The sequence below is a fragment of the Hylobates moloch genome, unplaced genomic scaffold, assembly GCF_009828535.3.
Source record: "Hylobates moloch isolate HMO894 unplaced genomic scaffold, HMol_V3 SCAFFOLD_18, whole genome shotgun sequence".
NCBI classification, from domain to species: domain Eukaryota; kingdom Metazoa; phylum Chordata; class Mammalia; order Primates; family Hylobatidae; genus Hylobates; species Hylobates moloch.
This window is the reverse complement of record NW_026652293.1, coordinates 79,003,686-79,029,865: the sequence shown is the minus strand read 5'-3', so window position 1 is coordinate 79,029,865 and position 26,180 is coordinate 79,003,686. Positions and strand designations below refer to the sequence as shown.

Here is a 26,180-nt window from a genome sequence, read left to right as displayed (position 1 = left end):
GCCCGGCTAATTTTTTTTGTATTTTTAGTAGAGACGGGGTTTCACCACGTTAGCCAGGATGGTCTCGATCTCCTGACCTCGTGATCTGCCCACCTCGGCCTCCCAGAGTGCTGGGATTACAGGCGTGAGCCACCGCGCCCAGCCACTAGGGCCTATCATTTCTATCCAAGTTTTGTTTGAGACTTCTACTTTTTAAATATCCAATTAAAAATTTTAGTCATTAACTTTTTTTTATCCTTTGGATCCGATGGTGATGTTTTATCTCGAATATAGCAACGACTCAATATATGTTAATGCCATGTTTGGGTTTTTTTTTTTTTTTTTTTTTTTTTTTGAGGCAAAGTCTCATTCTGTCACCCAGGCTGGAGTGCGATGGCATGATCTTGGCTCGCTGCAACCTCCACCTCCCGAGTTCAAGTGTTTCTCCTGCCTCAGCCTCACCCACCCGAATGCTGGGATTACAGGCATGCTCCACCACGTGGGGCTAATTTTTGTATTTTTAGTAAAGATGGGGTTTCAACCATGTTGGCCAGGCTGGTCTCGAACTCCTGACCTCAGGTGATCCACCTACCTTGGCTTCCCGAAGTGCTGGGATTACAGGCGTGAGCCGCCACACCCAGACTATTTTTTTTTCTTTTTTTTTTTTTTTAAAGACAGTGTCTCACTCTTCTCCCAGGCTGGAGTGCAGTGGCACAATCACAGCTTACTGCAGCCTCAAACTCCCGGGACTCAAGTGATCCTCCCACCTCAGCCTCCCGAATAGCTGGAACAACAGGTGTGCATCCCATGCCCAGCTAGTTTGTTTGTTTGTTTGTTTGTAAAGAAGGGGTCTCCCTATGTTGCCCAGGCTGGTCGCTAACTCTTGGTCTCCAGCGATCCTCCCACCTTGGCCTCCCAAAGTGTTGGATTGCAGGTGTGAGCAACCCGGCCTCATGTCTGGGATTTGATTTTACCCTACTTACATGTTAATAAATGTTACCGTTTCTCGGATGTTTGCCTAAGACTCCTGGATCAGACAAAGGATGTTCGATGCCTCTCTTCCCATGGAGTGATGTGAGATGGCTCAGTTGGATGCCTTGCGTTTAGTGGATTTGCTTTGCAGCTGAGAAGTACAGAGCTGGGGGAATCTAGGTCTTTTTTTTTTTTTTTTTTTCTTGTCAGGGTCTTGCTCTGTCACCCGGGCTGGAGTGCAGTCACGTAATCTTGGCTCACTGCAAACTCCACTTGGCGGTCTCAAGCATCCTCCCATCTGAGCCTCCTAAGTAGCTGGGGCTACAGGCATGCACCACCATACCCTGCCAATTTTTGTACTGTTTGTAGAGACAGGGTTTCGCCATGTTGTCCAGGCTGGTCTCGAATTCCTGGGCTCAAGCGATCTACCCACCTCAGCCTCCCAATGAATCCACCTCTTTCATAGCAAACATTAAGCAAGACTGCCCTTTTGTTTTTTTAAAGACAGGGCTTGGCTCTGTCAACCAGCCTTGAGTGCAGTGGCATGCTGTCAGCCTCCACCTCCTGGGCTCAAGCCATCCTCCCACCTCAGCCTCCCGAGTAGCTGGGACTACAGGCACACACCACCACACCCAGCTAATTTTTTTTTATAGAGATGGGGTTTTGCCACTTTGCCCAGGCTGGTCTCGAACTCCTGACCTCAAGTGATCCATGCCTTGGCCTCCCAAAGTGCTGGGATTATGGGCATGAGCCACTGCTTCCAGCCATAAGCCTGTTCTTTGTCCTGGAGAGAGACGTTATCTCCTCCCTCAAGGTTACGCATTGCAAACAGCTCTGAGAAATGGCCCAATTCATTGGTAAAGACCGGTTAGGGCTTTGTGTTCTTCGTGTACACAATAAGAAAATGTGGGCCGGGCGCGGTGGCTCACGCCTGTAATCCCAACATTTTGGGAGGCTGAGGCAGGCAGATCACGAGGTCAGGAGATCGAGACCATCCTGGCTAACACGGTGAAACCCCGTCTCTACTAAAAATACAAAAATTAGCCAGGTGTGGTGGCGGGCGCCTGTAGTCCCAGCTACTCGGGAGGCTGAGGCAGGAGAATGGTGTGAACCCGGGAGATGGAGCTTTCAGTGAGTGAAGATCGCATCACTGCACTCCAGCCTGGGCGACAGAGTGAGACTCAGTCTCAAAAAAAAAAAAGAGAGAGAGAATTTGAAGACACTCAGGGCCTGTGGTGATTGTGTCTTTCAGCAGGTAGCTTGAAGGAAGAAGCGAGCAATGTCTTAAACTCTGGCAATATTTTGTGACTAATGCAATTCATTTTTTCTTCTCTCCAGGAATTATTAGACCTATTACAACAAAAGCTGTATCTTATTCAAATGACTCCTCGTCAAAATTTATTTGCCAAGAGCTTAACACCTATGAACTATAATATATTTTTTCACTTGTTAAAGCACTGTTTTGGGAGGCGCAGTGCCACTGTGATAGACCACTTACGGTAAGTGAAAAGAATAAAAGCAAGTATAAAAGTAGCAATTTGATGCACAAATTATTCTTTCATGCTAGAGGTCTATTTTTTATATCTTGATTGACAGAGTGAGGTACCATGTTTTCCCTCATATTTCTTCAAAATAATTTGTTCTCCCTGGTGTACATTTTGAGGAAAATATATTTTTCCCATAATCTCTCAGTGAGTTTCATTTATTTTTCCTTCTTTGAAAACATGCCCACGTTGTTTAATCTTTTTGAGAGTATAGGCCCAGCTTTATCTTACAGGAAGCACTAGCTGCCTGCCACTGGTGGGGTGGAGAGAAATCAGCATTACTGGAGGCATGCCCACACTTAGCTCTCATTGCGTGTCTTCAGTGGTTCTGTTTCTTAACCAAAGTAGGGACAGATAATTATACCACCCTGGTTTCCTTGCTCTGGATCAAATTTTGTTTTTACCCAAAGCTTTGTAAAAATAATAGCTTGTAAGTAACACTACTTGCTTTATGTCTATATAAGTGAAAAACATTTTGTTGTTGTTGTTAGAGACAGGGTCTCGCTGTGTTGTCCAGGCTGAAGTGCAGTGGCACAGTCTCAGCTCACTGCAGCCTCGTCCTCTCAGGCTCAAGCGGTCCTCCCACCTCAGCCTCCTGAGTAGCTGGGACTACAAGCATGCACCACCATGCCCGGCTAATTTTTATATTTGTAAAAATATAAAATTTTTATATTTCTATTCTGTGTTCATAAATCGTATGCCAATTTTTCTAGAGATGGAGTTTTCCATGTTGCCCAGGCTGGTCTCAAATTCCTGGCCTCAAGCAATCCACCTGGCTTGGCCTCCCAGAGTGCTGGGGTTACAGGCATGAGCCACTGCGCCTGGCCATCTGTGTAATTTGTATGTAGGGATGATGCATACATCTCTGTAAGTAGTTCTGGGGTAACAGGCGTGAGCCCCCACTCGCGGCCATCTGTGTCATTTGCGTGTGGGGCTGATGCATATTTCCCTGTAAGTTGCGCATTCTTGTAATCAGCAGCCCACAGTCATTCAAAGTCTTGCCACAGGATGGGTAAAATATTAAAATAGTTATTTTAGCAAATTTGATCATTTAACATTTAACTCTGAATGAGCTGTTGACTAGACAATATTCATCTAAAAATAAATGTTAAAAGTGGCAATAGCCTGGGTGCAGTGGTTCATGCCTGTAATGCGAGCACTTTTTGTGAGGCCAAGGTGGGAGGATCACTTGAGGAGGCCGGGAGTTGGAGGCTGTAGTGAGCCATAAACTCACCACTGCACCCAGTGTGGGACACAGAGCAAGTTGACCTTGTCTCTAAAATAAAAAAAAAAAAAAAATGGGAGGCAGAGAGTGCCAACAAGACTTTGAGACGAGCCTGGGTAACAGAGCAAGACTCTATCTCTAAAAAAAAAAAAAAAGTGGTCATGGACTAGTAAAAGGCAATAGACTAATAAAAGGCAATCTATTATTTTTCATCTTGCCACCTTGTGGTGGCTATTTTGAATGAAAATATCAAGAAAATAGGGAAATAAGGAATAAATGTTGTAAATCATGGTGCAAAATATTAAAAATGCTCCTGGTAATCTCAGTGGACTAGAAGCATGTTACCAAGATTCTATTCAATATCAAAAAGTATTGGAGTTGAACAGAGAGTCTCACTCTGTTGCCCAGTCTGGAGTACAATGGCACAATCGTAGCTCACTGCAACCACGAAGCCCTCAGCTCAAGTGATCCCGCCTCAGCCTCTTCCCTGAGTCGCTGGGACTACTGTGCCCACCACTATGCCCGGCCAACTTTTTACGTTTTTTGTAGAGATGGGGTCTCACTGTGTTGCTCAGGGCAGTCTTTTTTTTTTTTTTTTTGAGACGGAGTCTCGCTCTGTCGCCCAGGCTGGAGTGCAGTGGCGCAGTCTCGGCTCACTGCAAGCTCCGCCTCCCGGGTTCACGCCATTCTCCTGCCTCAGCCTCTCCGAGTAGCTGGGACTACAGGCGCCCGCCACCATGCCCGGCTAATTTTTTTGTATTTTTAGTAGAGACGGGGTTTCACCGTGGTCTCGATCTCCTGACCTCATGATCCGCCTGCCTCGGCCTCCCAAAGTGCTGGGATTACAAGCGTGAGCCACCGCGCCCGGCCATTGCTCAGGACAGTCTTGAACTCTTGGGCTCAAATGATCCTCCCACCTCGCCTCCCAAAGTGCTGAGATAACAGGCGGGAGCCACCACACCCGGCCCAAAATATTTTTTTACAGTTGTTTAGCTATTGTTGCCGGAGGCTTATCGATGGTTTCTTGCTAAGCTGATATACAGTTATATATCTCGTATTATGATATGTAATATACCTCATTAATTATATATTGTATATATATATTATATAATAGACCTTATATATATAAAACCTCATTTCAGTCAGTGGTGGGCGAATGTACAATAGTGGTCCCATAAGATTATAATGATGCTGTATCTTTTACTGTATCTCTTCTATTACTTACCATCGTGTTACAGTTGCCTACAGTATTCAGTACAGTGACATGCTGTGCAGGTTTGGATCCTTGGAGCAATGGGCTATGCCGTATATCCTACGTCTGTAATAGGCTGTATCACATAGGTTTGGGTTAAGTACTCTGTAAGATGTTCAAGCAACAATGAAACCACCTAACAGTGCATTTCCCAGGACATACCTCCAGCATTAAGCAATGCGTGGCTGTATAAGGAAGTTCGCGGCATTATAATGTGTTTACCAATGATGGTTACATCCAAATGTGAAACTGCCGAACAGCAGTTTACACAGATGGCCAGGCATGGTGGCTCCCTCCTGTAACCCCAGCACTACTTATAACAGAGGTGTGTGCATCAGCCCTACATACAAATTACATGGATGGCCAGGCGCAGTGGCTCGTGCCTGTAACCCCAGCACTTTGGGAGGCCAAGCCAGGTGGGTTGCTTGAGGCCAGGAAAACTGCTGTTTGTAGTTACTGAACTTTGACATGAACCAAAAGAAGTTGAGAGTATTTTCTGCATGAAGGAAAAGGATGAAAGAAGTAGGCATAATAATTTTTTTAAAGAGTAGTGATTAAACTAGAATTTTGTGTAAAAATTGATTACAGTATATGAAAGCCTAAACCTGCTATTAATATTTTCGTTATAGGTTAGCTATGAAACTTTAGAAATAAGCGTAAAGTTATTGGAAGCTCTTAAACTAAATAAGATTGCTTATATATAATAAGTTAGGCTTTTTTTCTTCTTATTATTTCAATAGCCTTAGGAATACAAGTGAGTTTTTGGTTTCATGGAATTAAGTACATTTACTTTGTATTTCTTTTGCAGTTCATTGACTCCACTTGATGCGAGGGATATATTGATGCAAATAGGAAAAAAGGAAGATGAGAAAGTAGTTAACATGTACCCTCAAGACTTCAAAACACTTTTTGAAACTATAGAGTGTTCCAAAGATTGTGCTTATAAATGGCTATATGATGAAACCCTGGAAGATAGGTAGCAACCAGACTGTCATTTTTGGTGGGGCGGTTTATTTATTTGGAAACTATGACATGAAAACCAAATGTGAAAGCTCACATCCTCTCAGCAGAAGATAACTGTTCTTGTTTTGCACAAGCCAGGCAGATCGTTTCTCCTAAGTTGATATCATTGGCTTATTGGATGAAACAGTGGCTGCTATTTTATTCACAATTGAATAAAATGAAAACTTCAATTAATTGTGGATTTGATAAGATGGAATTCGTTTTGTTTCAGATTCCTATTTAAATATTTCACTTTTACTGCTGCTGATTTTTGCATCATCTTGAAGAGCAAGAGTCTGTACATTACTAAGCTTAGAAAGTAAGCAAAACCAATGTACTGATTTGCCTTTCAGTTCGTTGAAATGTATCGTCAAGTACTGTACAATGAAATTGTTTAAATTTTAATATGATTTAAGCTTTTTTAGAAATTAAAATATTTTAAATAATAAGATTTTGTGGTTTCTTTTGGTCTCTAAGTACCTAGTGGAACATTAAACTGACCCTTATTTATTCCTTTTTAGTTCTGTCATGTAGAGTCGATACAGTTTTGGTGAATAATTCAGTCTGTATTACTGAAAAGTCTCCTGCACATTTGTTCTATCAAGAAAATTCATCTGAAGTTGGATATGAACCTAAATGGAATTAAGAATATTTTCTTGGCCGGGCACAGTGGCTCACGCCTGTAATCCCAGCACTTTGGGAGGCCAAGGCGGGTGGATCACAAAGTCAGGAGTTCGAGACCAGCCTGGCCAACACGGTGAAACCCCATCTCTACTAAAAGTACAAAAATTAGCCTGGCGTGGTGGTGGGCGCCTGTAGTCCCAGTTACTTGGGAGGCTGAGGCAGGAGAATCGCTTGGACCTGGGAGGCAGAGGTTGCAGTGAGCTGAGATTGTACCACTGCACTCCAGCCTGGGCGACAGAGCAAGACGGTCTCAGAAAAAAAAAAGAAAAAAAAGAATATTTTCTTGCCAGGAGTGGTGGTGTGCATCTGAGGAATGGTGTTGTGCATCTGTAGTCCCAGCTACTCAGGAGGCGGAGTGGGGAGGACATCTGAGCCCATGGGTCTAGCCTGGGGGCAACATGGTGAAACCCTCATTTCCAAAAATATTTTATAAAACAGCTGGGCATGGTAACAGGTGCCTGTAGTCTCAGCAACTTGGGAGGCTGAGGTGAGAGGATCACTTCAGCCCAAGAGTTTGAGGCTGCAGTGAGCTATTATTTATGGTACCTGTGAAGAACCCCCTGCATTGCAGCCTGGGTGACAAAGCAAGACCCATCACTTAAACAAAAAGTTACTAGGGTGAGCCAGGCATGGTGGCTCACCTGTAACCCCAGCACTTTGGGAGGCTGTGGAGGCTGAGGTGGGCAGATCACCTGAGGTCAGAAGTTCGAGACCAGCCTGTCCAACACGGCGAAACCCCATCTCTACTAAAAATACAAAAAATTACCCAGGTATGGTGGTGCATGCCTGTAATCCCAGCTACTTGGAAGGTTGAGGCAGGAGGGTCGCTTGAACCCAGGAGGCGGAGGTTGCGGTGAGCAGTGATCGTGCCACTGCACTCCAGCCTGGGCAACAGAGTGAGACTATCTCAAAAAAAGTAGAGTGTAAGAATGAAGTCAGCTGAGGAGTATTTTAAATACAGCTCAGAGGGATCAACGTGGTTGTAGAAAAAGGGATGGGGCCCTGAGACTGGTAAAGCACAGTTTGCTCTTAGCTTAGATGAAAGAAATTGACTACACGTGTTCTTGTTAGATAACTTAATGATCTACAGGTGCCATGTTCTCAGAACACGCAAGCAGTGTTACTTCAGACAGAATAGAAGAGGAGCTGAGAAGGACAAAGAGTGGTAGTAACTGCTGTGGACAATCAGGGAATTAAGAAGGGATGCTATGGAGGGCTTCAGTATTCTCTACTATTGTGTGATTTTCAACAGTAGGACTAGAGTAATGGGGGCCGCGGATGATTAGATTAATAAGATAGGTGTGTTAAGGGAATGCCTTTCCCTGCATTTGAATGATCTCCATTAATTGTAGAGTGAGAAGTTAATCTGACATTCGGCGTCTTTCATGGGGGATAGATACAGCCTAAGAACAGTGGAGGTGTTGCCAGATCTCCAGTTTTGAGGAGCATCATTGACAGATGTCCCCAGCTACTGCCCCTCTGAATCCACCACCACACTTAGGCAAAGGCTGTACTTCCTGCATAGTGCCCTGAGCCAGCAACTCAGCATGATAGAGACACTAACGCAGGCCCATTGTGTTGACCTACAGACCTCCAACAGGCAATTTTGGCTCAAAGACTCCCTGTGGCCTGGCTGAATTTTGCTACAGTCCAGTCCTACCCAACCCTCCTTCCTTCCCTCTCTCCTTCCATACTCAGACCTGCAATCATTCTGAAGGTTTGTCCTGCTTTCTATTCCTTCTCTAATAAACCTCTTTCACATGTAGTCCTTGACATCTACTTTTCTGTAGACTTGAACTAACACAGGAGTCAAAGAATTTGAAAGTCCCAGGAAGAAAGTGGTTGAAATAATGAAGCAAGTGCTAGAAAGCTAAGTTTTAAATTGTGAATGCTGGCATTGACACAAAGCACGGAATGATTCCTGGTGATTACAAGGCCCAGCAACAAGTAATTAAGGATTAAGCGCTTACAAAAATAATTTACCAAAGGGCCTATTCTTTTTGCTGATGGCTGAGGATAATGGACAGTTCCTCTGGATCCCCAAACCTGACAAATTTAGTGTACTGTTCAAGTGGACCACTGACAAAGCATGTTATCTCTGAAGAAAACTTTTCAGACTGGGAACAGCGGTTCATGCCCGTAATTCCAACACTTTAGGAGGCTGAGGCTGGAGCATTGCTTGAGCCCAGGAGTTGGAGACCAGCCTGGGCAACATAGTGCTGAAGTGGCATCGTTCATCTGGGGTAAAACCCAAGGTTCCTTGTCCCATGCCAGGGAAATCAAGGACAGAGACACACAAGGAGTGAGGTTAAAAATGGAGGTTTAATAGGTGAAAGAAAGAGCAAAGCTCTCTCCTGAAGAGAGAGGAGGTTCCAAGCAGGTCTTCTGGTCTGCAGTGAAGTGCAGGAGGTTTTATACATGAGCTGGAGGAGGTGGTGTCTAATTTACATAGGGAATGAAAGATTGGTTGGACCAGGTGTGCCATTTGCACAGCATTCAAAGAACTGGTTAGGACTAGGTGTGCTGTTTGCATAGTACACAAAGAAGCTGGCCGCCCCACCCTAATCTTTTATTATTCAGACGGATTCCCTACCTGGCCGGTGCCACGTTGCCTGCTTTTTTACTATACACGTGGTGACAAGAGGGAAGATGGAGCCTCCATGTTGAGCATGCCTGGCCCCCAGTAGCTTTTTTCTATCGACACAGGTGCCAGCATCCCCCGTGCAAGCTTCCAACTTGCTTACCTATGTTTGCAGCTCAATTTTTCAGGCTGCTCTTTGTTAGAAAAGAATTGATTTGGGGGCTGCTTTTTCTTAAAAGGGAAGCCTTGCTGAGGACTCCTTCACCCTCACTGTCTGCCAAATAATTTCTTTCTAGCCCCTGTATCATATTTCCCCTCTCAGGAGTGGTAAGCCTAACTGCTGTTAGGGGGTATTGGGCGATCACTCTTTCTGGCTACTTCCTGCTGAAGAGAGGGGCACTGAGTGGGGGACAGCAGCCAGAGCTCCTCCTGGAGTCGATCTAAGGGTTCTCGGAAGAATGGCATGTCCATGTGAGGTTCCATCTGTAGCACCATTTGGAGTTTAATAGCTTCTAGGTGAGACGAAGTGATTCAAGTTACCATATTGCGTATACAAGGTCCAAATATTAGCACAAAACACATGAGCAAGAGGGGGCTTAAAATAGGAACTAATCAATTCCATAAAGAAGACTGGAATCCACGTTTTCTCTTGTCAATGATTCTAATTTGGTCTTTAAGCACCTGTAGGTTCTCTTCTACTTGACTAGAGATGCTGATCCAGAAGCAGCATGTTTCATTTAAAAGTGCACAGGTAGGCTGGAAGCGGTGGCTCACGCCTGTAATCCCAGCACTTTGGGAAGCTGAGGCGGGCGGATCACCTGAGGTCAGGAGTTGGAGACCTGCCTGATCAACATGGAGAAACCCTGTCTCTACTAAAAATACAGAATTAGCCGGGCATGGTGGTACATGCCTGTAATCCCAGCTACTCGAGAGACTGAGGCAGGAGAATCGCTTGAACCTGGGAGGCGGAGGTTGCGGTGAGCCGAGATTGCACCATTGCACTCCAGCCTGGGCAACAAAAGAGAAACTCCGTCTCAAAAAAAAAAATAAATAAAGATAAGAAGAACAGTGTAGGGCCCTTCCCAGCTTGGGCATTGGGGAGGAGAGAGAGAAGGGAGAGCTTTCACCAAGACCAAATCCCCTGGGTGAAATAAAGGTGGTCCTGTTTTTGAGGGTTGGGCTTCTGCTAGTTGTGTTCATTGCTGTTGAAAGTGAGCTAGAGGCCGGGCGCGGTGGCTCACGCCTGTAATCCCAGCACTTTGGGAGGCCGAGGCGGACAGATCACGAGGTCAGGAGATCAAGACCATCCCGGCTAACAAGGTGAAACTCCGTCTCTACTAAAAATACAAAAAAAATTAGCCGGGCGTGGTGGTGGGCACCTGTAATCCCAGCTACTCGGGAGGCTGAGGCAGGAGAATGGCGTGAACCCCAGGAGGTGGAGCTTGCAGTGAGCCGAGATCGCACCACTGCACTCCAGCCTGGGCGACAGAGCGAGACTCCGTCTCAAAAAAAAAAAAAAGAAAGTGAGCTAGAGAGGTTACATCCTTAACAAATTCAGAGGTCTCCCGGTCTAGTAAGAAATCACTTGTAAGGAAAGGCCGTCCACACAGCATCTCAAAAGCGCTCAGACCTAACTTTGAAGGGGTATTTCCGACTTGCAGTAAAGCCATGGGAAGAAGAGTGACTCAAGGAAAGTGAGTTCCTTGGGACAGTTTTCTGACGTGTCTTGATAACATCATTGGTCATCTCTACCTTTCCTGAGGACTGGGGTCTCCAAGCACAATGGAGATGACACCATATGCCTAGTGCCTTTGAGAACCCCTGTGTGACAGCTGCGGCCCATTGTCACTGTTGAGGTACTTAGGCACACCAGAGTGAGGAGTTATTTCATTAACTCACACTTTTATTACCTCAGAGGCCTTTTCTATACAGCACGGAAACGCCTCTACCCAGTTAGTGAAAGTATCTACCCATACTAGGAGGTATTGGATGCCCTTCATCTTTGGTATACGGGTGAAGTCTATCTGCCAGTCTTCCCCTTGATAGCTTCCCATCCTTCGGGTTTGAGGAGGAAGGAGCTGCCTGTTGAGGGGATTGTTTTTAAGACAGACTTCACAAGCATTAACAACCTATTTGACTGTTTTTAATAAGCTCTCTCCTGAAAACAAGCTCTGGGCACACTGATCAGTTATATCCTTTCCCAAGTGAAAAGCTTGGTGAAGGATTTTAAGAGTTTTCCATTGGCTGAAGGCTGGCAAGGGGAGTTTGCCATCCTCTGACTTCAACCGTCCTGAGGGCTGGAAAGTGCACCTTCGAGAGGTGGCCCATTCTATCCCTGCAGGGGAGTACTGAGGCTTCATTTCTCTTACGGAGCCTTCCCAGATTCGAGGGGCTTCAAGTGTGTTGTGCCCTGAGGCTTCCTTGCCACTGACTTGGCTGTCTGATCAGCTAACATGTTTCCTTCAGCTACTTCATCTGTTCCCTTCCGACGTCCCTTACAATGCATCGCTGCTACCCCTTGTGGAAGGAAAACTGATGATAATAACTTGTTATTTCCTGATGGTATTTTATAGGAGACCCATTAGCAGTAAGAAAGTGTTTTTCCTTCCAAATGGCAGCATAAGCATGGAGAACTAAGAAGCATTCTTGGAGGCAGTGTAAGTATTAGCTACTATTCCCTTCCTTAATTCAAGTGCTCTTATAAGAGCTATTACTTCAACTAGTTGAGTGCTTGTGCCTGGAGAGAGGGATGCACTTTAATAACACCATTCAGAGTGATGACTGCACATCCTGCCTTACAGACTCCTTGCTCTACAAAGGAACTTCCATCCACGAAAAGGGTACAGCCTGGATTTTGTAGGGGAGTGTCCCTGAGATCCTCCCTGGCTGCATAGGTCTGTACCACAACTTGCTCACAGTCATGTTCAGGTGCCCCAGTTTCCTCGGGGAGGAAAGTGGTTGGGTTTAGGTGAGGACAAGTTTTCAATTGGATTATAGACCCTTTTAACAGCGGAGCTTGATATTTAAAGAGCCAGCTGTCTGTTAGCCAAAGGCTTCCCCTAGAAGACAGCAGTCCTGCTACATGATGTGGGGGTATAAATAGTTAAGTCATTTCCCAGGGTTGATTTGGTGGCATCTGATACCAGTAGGGCCACAGTGGCAACTGCTCCGAGGCATACTGGCCATGCTTTAGCCACGAAATCAAGCTTCTTACTCAGGTAGTCCACTGGCTATTGAGCTGGTCCTTAGGCTTGCATTAAAACTCCCAGGGCCATTCCCTCCTTTCTGATACATACGGATTGAAGGCCTTCCCTAGGGTAAGGCTGAGGGCAGGTGCCTTACGTAAGGCTTGATTTAGCTGGCTAAATGCCTTTTGAGCTTCAGGTTCCCAAGTTAGGAGATGAGCTTTAGCCACTTAAGTTTCTTTTATGAGGTGACATAAAGGGCGAGCTATCTCAGTGTACCCAGGTATCCATAGTCTGCAAAATCCTCTAATGCCCTGAAATCCTCTTAGTTGCCTGAGGGTTGGGGGAGGGGGAAGGAGGAAATGGGATTAATCCTATCTTCCCCTAATGCTCTGGTCCCTTCAGACACACTAAACCCAGGTACTTCACTGAGGTCTGGCAAAGCTGGGCCTTGGAGTTTGAAATCTTATGCCCTCTCTTGGCTAAGAAATTCAGAAGAGCTTCAGTGCCTTCCTGAGAAGCTTCCTCAATTGGGGTACAGAGCAATATGTCATCTACATATTGCAAGACCCTAACCCGAGGATGGGAAAACTCAGAAAAGTCCTTTGACAATGCCTGTCCAAACAAGTGAGGACTGTCTTGAAATCCCTGAGGCAGCACCATCCATGTTAACTGGGCAGTTTGGCTGGAGGGATCTTTGAAGGTAAATAGGTATTGTGAGTCAGGATGTAATGGTATACAGAAAAAGACATCCTTTAAATCTAGGACTGAGAACCATTTACTTCCTTTAGTTATTTGAGTCAGCAAGATACAGGGATTAGGGACCACTGGATGAATTGGGCCTATGGCCTCATTAATGAGGCAGAGGTCTAGAACCAGTCTCCATTCCCCACTGGGTTTTTGCACTCCTAATATTGGGGTATTGCAAGGGCTGTTAGAGGGCTTGAGGAAGCCCTTCATCTTCAGGCTATTAATAATGGCTTCTAGCCTTTTCCTAGCCTCTGGCTTTAGGGGATATTGTCTCTGGTTAGGAAAAGAAGTGGGATCCTTAAGGTGGAACTGAACTGGCCTAGCAGTTACAGCTCAACCTGTTCTTCTTTGAGTTGCCCACAATTCTGGATTTATATGACCTTCCACCAGGGGGAGACAAAGAGTTGGTCCCGGGGCTATGAGGATGTTGATCCCCATGCGAGCTGAAATGTCTGTACCTAGTAAAGAAGTGGGACTTTCAGGTATGATTAAGAAGGCATGCATAGGCTGGGCGCAGTGGCTCACGCTTGTAATCCCAGCACTTTGGGAGGCCGAGGCGGGCGGATCACAAGGTCAGGAGATCGAGACCACGGTGAAACCCCGTCTCTACTAAAAATACAAAAAAAATTAGCCGGGCGTGGTGGCGGGCGCCTGTAGTCCCAGCTACTCGGAGAGGCTGAGGCAGGAGAATGGCGTGAACCCGGGAGGCGGAGCTTGTAGTGAGCCGAGATCGCGCCACTGCACTCCAGCCTGGGTGACAGAGCGAGACTCCATCTCAAAAAAAAAAAAAAAAAAAAAAAAAAAAAAAAATTTAAAAAAAAAAATTAAAAAGAAGGCATGCATAAATAATAGATCCTCCCAACTACAACTAAGATGTTGAGAAAAATATCAGGTCAGAACCTTTCCTGAGACGTCCCTTACAGTTATGCCATGGGAAGAGGGGAAGCCTGGATCAGAGAAGAGAAGAGAGAGGCTGGCTCCAGTGCCAGAAGGAGGTCCACCTTCCTTCCTTCTTTCAATTTCCAGAATCACTCAGGGCTCCTGTGCTGTAATGGCAGTTTGAGCCACTGGATCTGGGGATTTGAACCCCAAGACCCATCAGTCCTGTTGGACCATCTATGAAACTAGTTCTGAACCTGGTGACCTCTGCTCTGGGGGCAGTCCTTTCTCCAGTGGTCCCTGCCTCAGGCTGGACAGGGTCAAGATGGTTTTTTCTTGCTGCCTGGGTGCTCCTTCTTAAAGTGCCACGACTGGCCACATCAGTAGCAACTAGCATATGCACCTCGGGGATCCTGGACTTTGCAAGCCTGCAAAGCAGCTACTAGAGTCTCTGTCTTTCTCTTGTGCTTCCTTCCTTTCTCTTGGGCCTCCTCCTGATCCCTATTATAAAAAACTAAGCTGGCCACCCTCAACAGGTTCTCCAAGGTGCTATCTGGTCCTGTAGCCTGCTTCTGCAGTTTCCTTCTAATATCAGGAGCTGCTTGTGTAATAAACTTCTCCTTTAGGATGAGCTGTCCCTCGAGTGAATCAGGGGATAAGGAGGTGTGTTTTATTAGTGCCTCTCTCAGCCTTTCCATAAAGGCTGCGGGATTCTCATCTGGCTTTTGGCCTATCATGGACAATTTGGAGTAATTAAGGTGTTTGGCCCTAGTTCTTTGAAGGCCCTCCAATGTGCACATTAAAAAGTTTTCCTTGCCCATTCATCTGTGATGTCATTGGGGTTCCAATCAGGTTTGTCAAGAGGTACTGCCTCTCTTCCTATTGGGAATGATGGTTCTCCATTCTTCCTTGCTTCACTTTCCCTATTTTCTCTTTCCCTTTTTGGCCTACTATAGGAGACATATTGCTCATCTCTGAATTTCCCTGCTGCCTTCAGAGCTGCCTGTTTTTCAGCCATAGTTAGTGTTTGGTTTAGGAGCAGCATAACATTCCTCCATGAGAAGCTAAACACCTGAGTTAAATTTTGGAAAGCTTCTATATATCTATAAAGGTCATCAGAAAATTGACCTAAGTCTTCCTTTATTTTCCTAAGGTCCTGCAATTAGAAGGGAACTTGAACCATAGTGGCATCACCTCCATTGGGCATTTCCTGTAGGGGGAAGTGGGAAGTTTCAGAGGTGGTAGGGCTGAAGGAGCTGATGGCATGGTTGGAGGGGGCCTCAGATAAGGGGGACAACAAGGGCCTGGACACTCAATAGCCGCCTCAGATTGTTCCCCCGGAAGTTGGTTCTCTAGTTTTGGGGAATCATTCCTTTTTGGCCAGTCTGATATGACTGCTAAAAAAGCTGAGTCAATTGTGCAACACTTGCAAAGGTCTGGGTTGTCTTGCAGGGCAAAGAAAGCTTGTACATAGGGGACCTCGGACCATTTGCCCTCCTGTCTGCAGAAAAGATCTAATTGTTGGATAGTATTAAAATCAAGGCTCCCCTCCACAGGCCAGGCTGGTTCAAGATGATCAGAAGGCCATGCCCTTGTGTAAAAGAAAATGAGCTGCTTTTCCTTCAAAGTCTTGGAGTCAAAGGAGTCCCAGTGATTCAGAATGCATTCCAGAGGAGTACAGGCTGAAGTTGGTCTTTACCCATCTAGAAAGAGAAGCAAGAAAAAGGCATCCTTTTAGTCTCCCTCCTTTAATGGCCCAGGGTGGAGGAGAAGACAGTGGGGTCGTCCCCCTAACTGTTTTTCCTTCCTTGGTTCCCTGAGCCCTGGCATCTGTGAAAGGTGCTGCCCAGGAATGCAGATATGACCCTCAGCCATGGAACCGGAGGAACTAAGCAATTGGGATTAGTCACATTCATCCATGTGACTCTAGTCCTCTGCTGGTGATTTCCCTTTGACTTCTTAGACTTGTGTGATCTGTGTGGTTCCCCAGTAGATAGATCTGGCGGAGGACTATGTAACAGTTGCATTTGGGCAAGGCCCCTTAATGGAGGGACTGTGCTTGTTTGAGCTCTACAGTTTGTTATTATGGTCTGTACTAAACTATTTATTCTTAGGTAGTGGCTCTAGTTAACTTCCGGGCATAAAATCTACTTATTAATTTTTTTTTTTTAGATGGAGTCTCACTCTGTTGCCCAGGCTGGAATGCAGTGGTGCAATCTTGTCTCACTGCAACCTCTGCCTGTCAGGCTCAAGAAATTTTCCTGCCTTGCTGGGCATAGTGGCTCATGCCTGTAATCCCAGCACTTTGGGAGGCTGAGGGGGGCAGATCATGAGGTCAGGAGTTCGAGACCATTCTGGCCAACATGGTGAAACCCCGTCTCTACTAAAAATACAAAAAAAAATTGCTGGATGTGGTGGCATGTGCCTGTAATCCCAGCTACTCAAGAGGCTGAGGCAGGAGAATTGCTTGAACCAGGGAGTCAGAGGTTGCAGTGAGCCAAGATCACACCACCGCACTCCAGCCTGGGTGACACAGCGAGATTCCATCTCAAAAAAAAAAAAAAAAAAAATTCCTGTCTCAGTTTCCTGAGTATAGGCACATGCCACAATGCCCAGCTAATTTTTTGTATTTTTAGTAGAGATGGTGTTCCACAACATTGGCCAGGTTGGTCTTGAACTGCTGACCTCAGGTGATCTGCCTGCTTTGGCCTCCCAAAGTGCTGGGATTACACACATGAGCCACCATACCGGCCTAAGTACCATTTTAATTGGAGGCAGAATAGGTGCCTTAAAAGAATGTAGGACTGAATGGTGGTTTCCCTGCTGATGGGACAGTATCAAGATTAAAATTTGGTTTCGGAGGACATTTTCCTTCTCATCGTTGGGTTTTCCCATTTACAGAAGGGGCAGAAAGCCTGGTGTCTAGTAGAGGGGTGCAAAAAGGGAGAATTGGGAAGCTAGAATGTTTCTGCAAAGGGCTGACAATGTGCCTCATGGAGAGGATTCCTACTCCACTAGGTGGCGATTTTGACCTTGAAATACCATGTGCTCTCCAGACCAAGGGTAAAGATAGAGATGCTCACTGCAGTGGGGTGGGCGTTTGGGGACAGTTGGGGAGGCCCTCTGTTTCTAGAAAATCAAGAAAACAGCAGTCCCTTACGGTATTTCCTGATCTCGCCTAACAGGATTACTTCCCTGAACTGTAAAAATTCCCACAGCATTGCATACAGAGAGTGGATAGGAGACATGGTGGTCATGAAAAGGAGAGGAGGAAAATTGCGATAGAAGCTTGGAGACCTGGTTGCCATCATCCATCGGGCTGTCAGAGGCTAGGGTTTGTCCAGAAGCCTTCAGATAACACTAGGGTGTGGCCTTGGCCAGGAACCCTCAGTTGCCCCTGGACCTCTTCCAGCCCCATGTGATGGCTGGGTTCTCTGTGAAAGGAAATGGGTTTGAAACAAAGCCAACATTCCCAGCACCCTGAGGACACTGTGAGACTCGCTAAGTCCTCCCAGGCAAGCCTGTCCCCTGAGTTTTATTTATTAATTAATGTACTAAAAATAATAAATTACTCAACATGAAAATGTCTCTTTAGGAAGATGCACCACATTTATCCCAAGGATTCACACATTCTCTGCACACCTGTTTTCCCAGGGTTCCAGATCCCATCTGGGGTCAGAGAGGCGGTAACTGGGTAACCCCAAGAATCCAGATGTGACCCTGGGTTGTGCTCTCACCCCTGCCCTGTGCCGTGCTGGACTTAAGGCCTGAACCCTGTGACCTCCCTGCCCTAGATCCCAAATGTGTCCAGGGTTCTGCCCTAGAAACTCTCATCCACAGCTGGTGGAAATGTGACATGACACAGCCAGTTTGGAAGCCAGGTGGGCAGTCGCTCGCAAACTCAGTGGACTCAAACCACACGTCCCCAAAGTGTCACAGACATTGAACCAACTGATTCGAAAACTGACATCCACATTGTAGAAAGTAAAAAGTTCCTCTTCAAAGTTTCCCTTCTTGTTAAAGAATAAATCATAAGTGTTAGAAATAACAGTTTCCTTTAAAGACTAACTTCCTTCAAGCCTCCTTGCTTTGTGCTAATAAGTCTTTGTTAAGCCCTATTCTATGTAGCTATTAGACATAAAGGAATAAGTACATTCTATGTCCTTGTACTTTAATCAAGATTATCTGTGCTGGATGTGCTCACAGACAGGTCCCAGCTAGAGGCCTATGCCCCTTCCTTATTTGGGAACGTTATTACTTTTCTGTTTTTTTTGTTTGTTTGTTTGTTTTTGTTTTTTTTGTTTTTTTGAGACAGAGTTTCACTTTTGTTGCCCAGGCTGGAGTGTAATGGCTCGATCTCGGCTCACCACAACCTCTGCCTCCTGGGTTCAAGCGAATGTCCTGCCTCAACCTCCTGATTAGCTGGGATTACAAGCATGGGCCACCATGCCCGGCTAATTTTTTTGTATTTTTAGTAGAGGCGGAGTTTCTCCATGTTGGTCAGGCTGGTCTCGAACTCCTGACCTCAGGTGATCCACCCGCCTCAGCCTCCCAAAGTGCTGGGATTACAGGTGTGAGCCCCCAAGCCTGGTGGGAATGTTATTACTTTTCTAAGTCTTTTCATAAGCAACTTCCTCTTTTCCTTTGTTCTCCATTGCTTTCACCTATTTAGAAACATTTTAAATTATTAGCCAGTCAGATTTAGTTTAGATTGTGTGGTCTGGCTCCAGCCAGTGGAGACAGGACACAGTAGCAGGGACAAGCTACATAAAGGATAAAAATCGCTCCCTCCTTTATTTTGGTGCGCTCTCGCCATTGTTCCATTTGCCATGAGCACCCTTTCTGCAGAAGGTAAAATTGCCTTGCTGAGAAAACTTTTTGTCTAAATGCTGATGTTTCCTTTTGGTACCGAGGAACAAGCATTCTGTTTCTAAATAAACATTTTACTTACAACACACATGAAGCCTGCATGCCACATTCACTGCTTGATTCATCGTCACTCACACACAGAGGCCATGGGGACAACCTTCAACATGGGAATGGGGAGAGGATGTGTGGCCCTCCCTTCAAAGGGAAAAAGACTCAGAAAAGTGAACGAGCCAGTGATGCTCGCATGAACATCAGTGGATCTTAGTTGCATTTTGCTAAGGGAAAGAAGCCAGACCCAACAAGCTACCGCTGTAGCATTCCAACTAATAGGCCATTCTGGAAAAGGCCAAATCATAGGGACAGAAAACAGGTTGGGATGGCCAAGGGCTGATGGACCCGGAAGAGGCTGGCTACACAGGGGACACCCTGGAGACTTGGAGGATGAAGGAATTGCTCCAGGAGGGGCTGGAGTGGTGGCCAGGAGACTCTGCACTTTGGTGTAGAACCATGGAGGAACTGTACACCCCAAAGACTGAACTGGTGGGTGTGCAAACTGAAAAAATAAAAATCAGAGTGCAATCAGTCAACTCACTGTACAACTGGGATATTTGCATTTCACAGATGTGGATTTCACTGAAACATTTCTTTTTTTTTTTTTTTTTTGAGATGGAGTCTTGCTCTGTCGCCCAGGCTGGAGTGCAGTGGCACCATCTTGGCTCACTGTAAGCTCCGCCTCCTGGGTTCATGCCATTCTCCTGCCTCAGCCTCCGGAGTAGCTGGGACTATAGGCACCCACCACCGTGCCCAGCTAATTTTTTGTATTTTTAGTAGAGATGGGGTTTCACCGTGGTCTGGATCTCCTGACCTCGTGATCCACCCGCCTCAGCCTCCCAAAGTGCTGGGATTACAGGTGTGAGCCACCGCGCCCAGCCTGAAACATTTCTTAAACAACCAAGGCCCTGAAGAGCTTATGGCTTATCTGGTGAATCATCTGAACCTGAAACTGGATTTGTTAGGGTTTGTAGACAAAGTGAAACTAAAAGCGTCTATACAAAACAAATGAAAGCCCCTTTTATCTCTTTCCTAGGGAGCAGGAATTATTCTACATCGTCCTGGCATATTTGGCATACAACCCCATGAGTATTCCCAGGCAGTGACGTTTCTGGGCCATATTCCCATATTCGTGGGTGTGGGTGTCTGGTAGGGGCATCATTGCTTCTTTCAAAGTCAGTATTTGTGACCCACCAGGATACAGTAGACAGGACTCCAGCTCACTGCTGACATAAATCTCCGAGCAAGGGAGGTGGTCTCAAGGGGTCGAACTGAGACAAAGGATTCAGGGCCCCAATTACTAGTGTCACTTGGGCCTGACCACCAATTTTCATTACAAGAAATGACACCCTCCTCCTGGGGCTGCCCCAAAGCCCAGGAGCTTGGCGGTGTCACATGCAGGACGGTGCCTCAGGAAGCATTTTGGACAAGTTGCTGAAGTGCCTGATGGACATGGCTCTTGTCAGGAAATAAATTTACACCCTGAGGAAGCCTCTTCTTCAGAGGAAGCCTCACCAGTCACCTCTGCCCTCTCCGATGACATGAGTCCTCCTAGGTGACCTCAGCCCTCCAGGAGATGTCCTTCCACAGTGACTCTGGATCTTGCAGGAGGTGGGCTACTGCAGGGACCTGAGCCATGCTGCTGCCTTGTTTCTCCTTTATCGGCCTGAGGAGGATGCATTCTGGGCACTGGCCCAGCTGTTGGCTGGTGAGAGGCACTCGCCGCAGGGTAGGTGAACAGCTGCCCCCCAACCTCATGCAGCCAGACCTGGGGATGGCCACCCTAGCCAGATGATCTCGACGTTCAGCAAAGGTACCTTCCTTGTGTCGCCTGCTTGTTGGGAGCCTTTAGGATGTCTCTGCTGAAGGCCCCACAGGAGACCAGGGATGAACGGGGACCCCCAGACCCCATGTCAGATGCCTTTCATCCCCATCAGCAGAGGGCATCTCATCCTCGCCGTGGCTGCCCTCTGTGTCCTGGAGCCACGCTCTCCAGCTCTAATTCTATGCAGCTGACTCTCCCCTCCGTGAGATTCCTCCTGCCCTCCAGCTGGCCAGGCTCTGGCTACCCTTGGTCCCCACAGATGGGCCAACAAAGCCCAGATGGCAGCATCTCCCCATCCCATGTCCCCTGGCCTGACCCCACTTCCAGGAGACAACCAGGAAGCCCAGCACCCACCCTGTTCTTTCCACTCTGTCATGGCCTCAAAGTCAGGCTTGCCCTCCCGGCACCCTGGCCCAGGAAGCCTCCCAGAGCACCTCCAGCCAGGCTCCAGGGGATGTTCCCACCCCTTCTCCCCAGGGCCAAGGCCACATGGTGGGGTCATCAGATGGGAGGGTGGGAGGCCTCGGGGTTCGGGGGCCTCTGCAGCTGCCCAGTTCTTCCAGCTGACAGCTCCACATCTTGGGAGCAGGCTCTGATTTCATGATGGGCTGGGGGCGTCTCAGGATTCTACAGCCCAAATAGCACAAGGGTCCAGGGGCTCCAAGACCACCAGGAACACGTGGTACCCACGTCATACCCCAGGACCACGAGGCACCCTGTGAGTTTATGGTCCCCTCGGCTCTTTCCCACAGGCCCTGCATCCCGTAGGGCTGGCGGAGTGGGGGGCTGGAGACCCCTGTGGGGCTGATGAGAGGCTGAGTCCCAGCGAGGGCCTGACCTGGGATGTGGGGTTCTCCTTGCATTTGGAGTTGGGTTTCCTTTCCTGCCCCGGAGGAGACAGAGGCACAGGCACGGGGCCCAGCTCCCGCAGAGCAAGGCTGAGGGCAGTGTGTCCACCGGGAGTGCGGGAAGGGGAAGGTGTTGTGTGGAGCCCTGGGCACCATCCTGTGTTCTGCACTTGGGGAAGGGTCTTCAGAGGACCCTGGAAGAGGGAGGTTTGGTTTTTAGGGTAGCCCAGGGGGCCCTGAGCACGTCTGTTCCTCCCATCGCGACAAGGAAGGGCCATGTGTGCGGGGTTCCTCATCACACTGGCTGTTCCGGAGATTGATGGATGGGGTAAGGAGGCCCAGGGAGACCCTGGTTCAGGGACCTTGTTGCCCTGCAGTGCCCTCTGCTCCCCGAGCCCAGGGGTCCGGCTCACCCCCAGCCCACAGGAGGCACAGACGGGGCCCTGTAGGACACACAAGCAAGGCCTCGTGCCCAAGAGGGGTCATCCCACGGCAGAGGTTGGGGCTCAGGCCCAGTCTCATGGGAGGACTGGGGCAGGACCCAACTTGGGAGAGCTCAGAAGCCTCAAGCCCTGGGGAGGCCCCTCTCTCCAGAAGCCATATCCCACTGAAATGAGTGTCCCCCCATGAGGAGCTGCAAGACCCTGTCTGACCCAGCCTCTTGGAAGGGTCGGATGACCCTCATGGGGAGGGTCACTGACTCTGGGGACTGAAGTCCCAGTGGCCCCAGCTCGAGCCACCAGCCCCCAGCCTTGAAGGGCCAGGTCCTCCTGTGCCTGCTGTCCCCATAGATCTCTCTCAGGCTCAACCTGCATCTGTGGGACGTGTATTCGGTAGAAGGGGAACAGGTGTTGATGCTGATGGCATGCACTGCCTTTAAGGTTCAATGGAGTAAGTCCACGTGTGCCCAGTGGGACCTGGGGAGCACTGGGGTCAGACTCGGACTGGCCTGAGCGCAGCTTCCCCACACTGTCCCCATGATCCTCTGCTCTGGCCCAGGGGTAGGTCTGGCCAGGGGGGCTGGGCAGGGCACAGTGACACCAAGCCCACCCCTCACATGTTCCAGATGAAAGTCGGGAGTGTGGTGAGCACTTCCCTGCCCAGGCCACCCCCAGCCACAGCCTCCTATGCACATCTGGACCCCTGGGGTGGCCACAAAAGGATCCGGCACCACCCAGTGGGAGACGGTTGAGGTGGCAGTGAGGTATGGGCTCTCACCCTCCCAGGGAACTCTCCTGGCCTGGTGCCCACCCTATCCCTAGAGGGCCTCAGGAACACATCCAGGTCTGGCCCATGGGCATGTTGTTGGGGCCGGCTCTCCCATACCTAGGCCCTGGATGAAGATGCAGCTCTCGGGCACCCTCGGGCCTCTACGAGGAAACTAAGGAAGCATGGGGACCTGCCACCCCCAGGTGGGCTTCCACACCAGGTCCCCTCCTGAGCCACCCTCTGGGGCAGTCAATAGTTGGGGAGCGCCCGGGACCCCCAAGCCCACTACCTGGGCCTTCCTCTTGTGCCTTTTCTTCCTGGACTCTAAGGAAGTACAATAGGCCCCCCGGTCCTCAGGGCAGGTGCTCAGTGCGTGTGCACTGGACATGCTGTGCACGCAGGAGGGGTATGTGGGCAAGACCTCTCCAACAAGCCCCCTCCCACTTTCCACGGTATACCGCTCCCCCACCCCCAACAGGGCCCTTAACGGCACTGGAGGAGCCAGACCCATTTGTGGGACCCCCCGCCTCTCCCCGCAAGCACTGACAGCCTCAGAGAGCAGCAGAGGCCCCTCACTCCTGAATACCCCTCCAAGGGTGCCCGGACAACAAGCCTTGAGCCAGGGAGACAAGGGAATCGGTGTCCCTGACCCCCAGAGCATTCAGGGCAAGGGCACAGGCGGGACCCCTGGCCCAGAGCCAGAGCCAAGCGTTCAGCCAGGTGTGGGAATGGTCAGTCCTCACATGGACCGGGCAGCCCAGGAGGGCAGAGGGGGCCTCGTATCTGGGCCCTCTAACCCCCTGTGGAGACAGGTCCCCATGTGAGGTGGCAAGGGGGCTGGGTGACAGCCGAGGCCCCTCCCACCTGAGTTCTGACTGGGGATCACATCCCAGGCCCAACAGCCCTGGGATGAGGGCATGGGGCAGGAAGCCCCCAGCCAGCCTGAACCCTGGGGGGGCAGTCCCAGGAGCCACCTGCCGTGCCCCGACAACTTCCCTACCCCAGGCGACACACACCTCTCCCTCTGGGATCAGTAGCCTGCAGTTGTGTCCTCAGTGTCAGACCCCAGGGGCCACACAGAGACCCTGAGGACTCCAGAGACCCAGGCAGGTGGGGCCCGGCCCGGAAAGGACTCTTTGGGCCCGCTGGAGGTGCTGTCTGACCACGTCTGTTTTTCTTTCAGCCAAACCCAAGCAAGGGTCCTCAGCATCCAGGCCTGTGCTGGCTTCACGTGGCAGGAAGACTCTCTGCAAGGGGGATGGGCAGGTGCCTCCTGGCCTACCGGCCCGGTTCCAGCGGCCCATTTGTTCCGCTTCCCCATCATGGGTTCCTCGTCCTGTCACACCCTGTCCTGGTGGGGCTTCCATGTGGCCAAGGCCCAGGGGCATGAGGGGGCTTCCGGGGAGCCCAGGGCAGCAGGCCATTCTCTGGGGGCACCCAGGACTTACAGTGTGCCCAGCCTCGCCTCAGCTCAGGGAGGACCTCGGGGTTCCTGGAGGTACCTGCAGCGGAATTCCGTGCCCTGACTCCCGACGGACTTGGATGTGGGGGGCCCTTGGTTCCATAATAATTTCAAACAGAGCTGCTGGGCTCGTGTCCCTTCTGAATGTGTCCTGGACAGCCCTGGGACCATGGGGCAGGCCTAGCCCAGGAAGCCCATGGGGACCCCGATATCAGGCCCTGCCCAGGCCCATCAGGACTAAGAGGGAAGTTGGGAGATGCCCCCACTGCATCTGGCCCCCTTGGTGGCCAGTGACTGGCATGCCTCAAAGGAGCCAGGGTGGCACCCCACCAGCTGCCCCGCAGCCCCAGACACCTTGGGAAATGCTGTTCCAGGAGGAAGCCGGTCCCGTCAAGGCCACGAGAGAGAAAGGTGAGCATGGCATCCCCGCAGCCCAGCCAGCCAGTAGCATGCCCTGGGTCCTCTGTCCCAACCTGTGGGACAGTGTCCCCCTCCCAGGGCACAATTCCCAGGCCAACAGGGGCCTGGCCTAGACCCCAGCCCTGGGAAGAGCGGGGAACCAGGGGTGTGGTGGACTCCCAGCTGCAGTCAGCGTGACCATGCAGAGGACCCTGGCACCGCGGAGCTCTGCACTGTCACAATTCACCTCGCAGAGGCCGGTGAGATCCCGAAGCCTCGCAGCAACTGCTGCAGCCACAGCAGGCGCCACCACCACGTGCCTTCCAGCCGCCAGTGCAGGGTTTCCCAACAGCAGGGTGCCCTGCAGCCCTCACCTCAGCGGCTCAGACGCTGAAGGTATCTGTGGTTCATGTTTCTAGTGCTCCCACCAAAAAGAATTACGATGGAGGATGCTCTTGGTCCTGAGGTGAGCAAAACGGCACGCCCTGTGGATGGAGCCGGCTTCTTTCCTGGCCACCATGCTTGCTGGATGGGCCCACGGAGCAAGTGGCCTTGAGACGGGCATGGGAACGGAAGAGGCTCAGCATCCTGCACGTGCCCTTACCGAGGCTCACCAGGCTGACACCACTGCTGAGCGCCCCGTCTGTGGGCGAGACACTTACACCCAATCCCTGGGTTGGCACCATTTCCCAGGAGGACCAGCTGGCCATCTGCTGGCAGGCTAATCACACCGCGGAGGGGCTGAGATTGGCTTTCACTGCACCGAGCCACAGTGTGGACATGGCTTTGTCAGGCCTGCAGTGCACACAGCACTGCTTCTGACCAGGACACCTCATTCACAGCTGGGGATGTGCAGCATTGCACTCCCACCTCAGGGCCTTGGCTCTGCCACCACTATTTGGAATGTTTGCAGCTCCCTCCAGGCTTCTAGACGCATCTGGGCCACAGCTCATGGCTTTGCACCTGAGGCCCCACAACCCAAACAAGCTTCCCATCCTTATTTTATTTTTTGTCAAACTTATGAAAATTTATTAAGATATGACTTACATCCCTGGTAAGTGCACAGCTCAAAAGATATTCACAGATGGAACACAACAGCCCCTAGATCACAAAGCCAACCATGCCCAGCCCCTCCCAGCACCCCCAGCCCTGAAACCAGTGTTCTGACTTCTGATGGCACCATGAGCCTGCCTTTTGTACTTTACACTCATGGAAGCATAACCACCTTCATGTTTTAAAATAAATGTTTACTTTTGAAATGATTTTAGATATACAGAAAAATTGAAAGGCACTATAGTGTACTCCTACACCTTCCATCCAGCTGCTCTTAATAATGACATTTTGCATTACCATGGCACATTTGTCCAAACTAAGAAATTTAGGCTGGGTGGGCCGGGCGCAGTAGCTCATGCCTGTAATCCCAGCACTTTGGGAGGCTGAGGCAGGCGGATCATGAAGTTAGAT

At 49.2% G+C, this 26,180-nt stretch overlaps 1 protein-coding gene and 1 pseudogene across 2 annotated transcripts in view; both read left to right on the top strand.

The window, feature by feature from the left end:
- Positions 1 to 6,467, top strand: part of TFB2M (transcription factor B2, mitochondrial) — a 25,911-nt gene extending 19,444 nt beyond the window's left edge. For both annotated transcript variants that reach the window (XM_032136239.2, XM_032136238.2), the window contains 2 exons: positions 2,290 to 2,450; positions 5,781 to 6,467. In XM_032136239.2, the coding sequence (XP_031992130.1) occupies positions 2,290 to 2,450; positions 5,781 to 5,952 (333 nt within the window). In that variant the 3' untranslated portion in view covers positions 5,953 to 6,467. The remainder of the gene's footprint in view (positions 1 to 2,289; positions 2,451 to 5,780) is intronic.
- Positions 6,468 to 19,312: 12,845 nt separating this feature from the next.
- LOC116457453 (TBC1 domain family member 3D-like) lies at positions 19,313 to 25,647 on the top strand (annotated as a pseudogene).
- Positions 25,648 to 26,180: the final 533 nt, after the last annotated feature.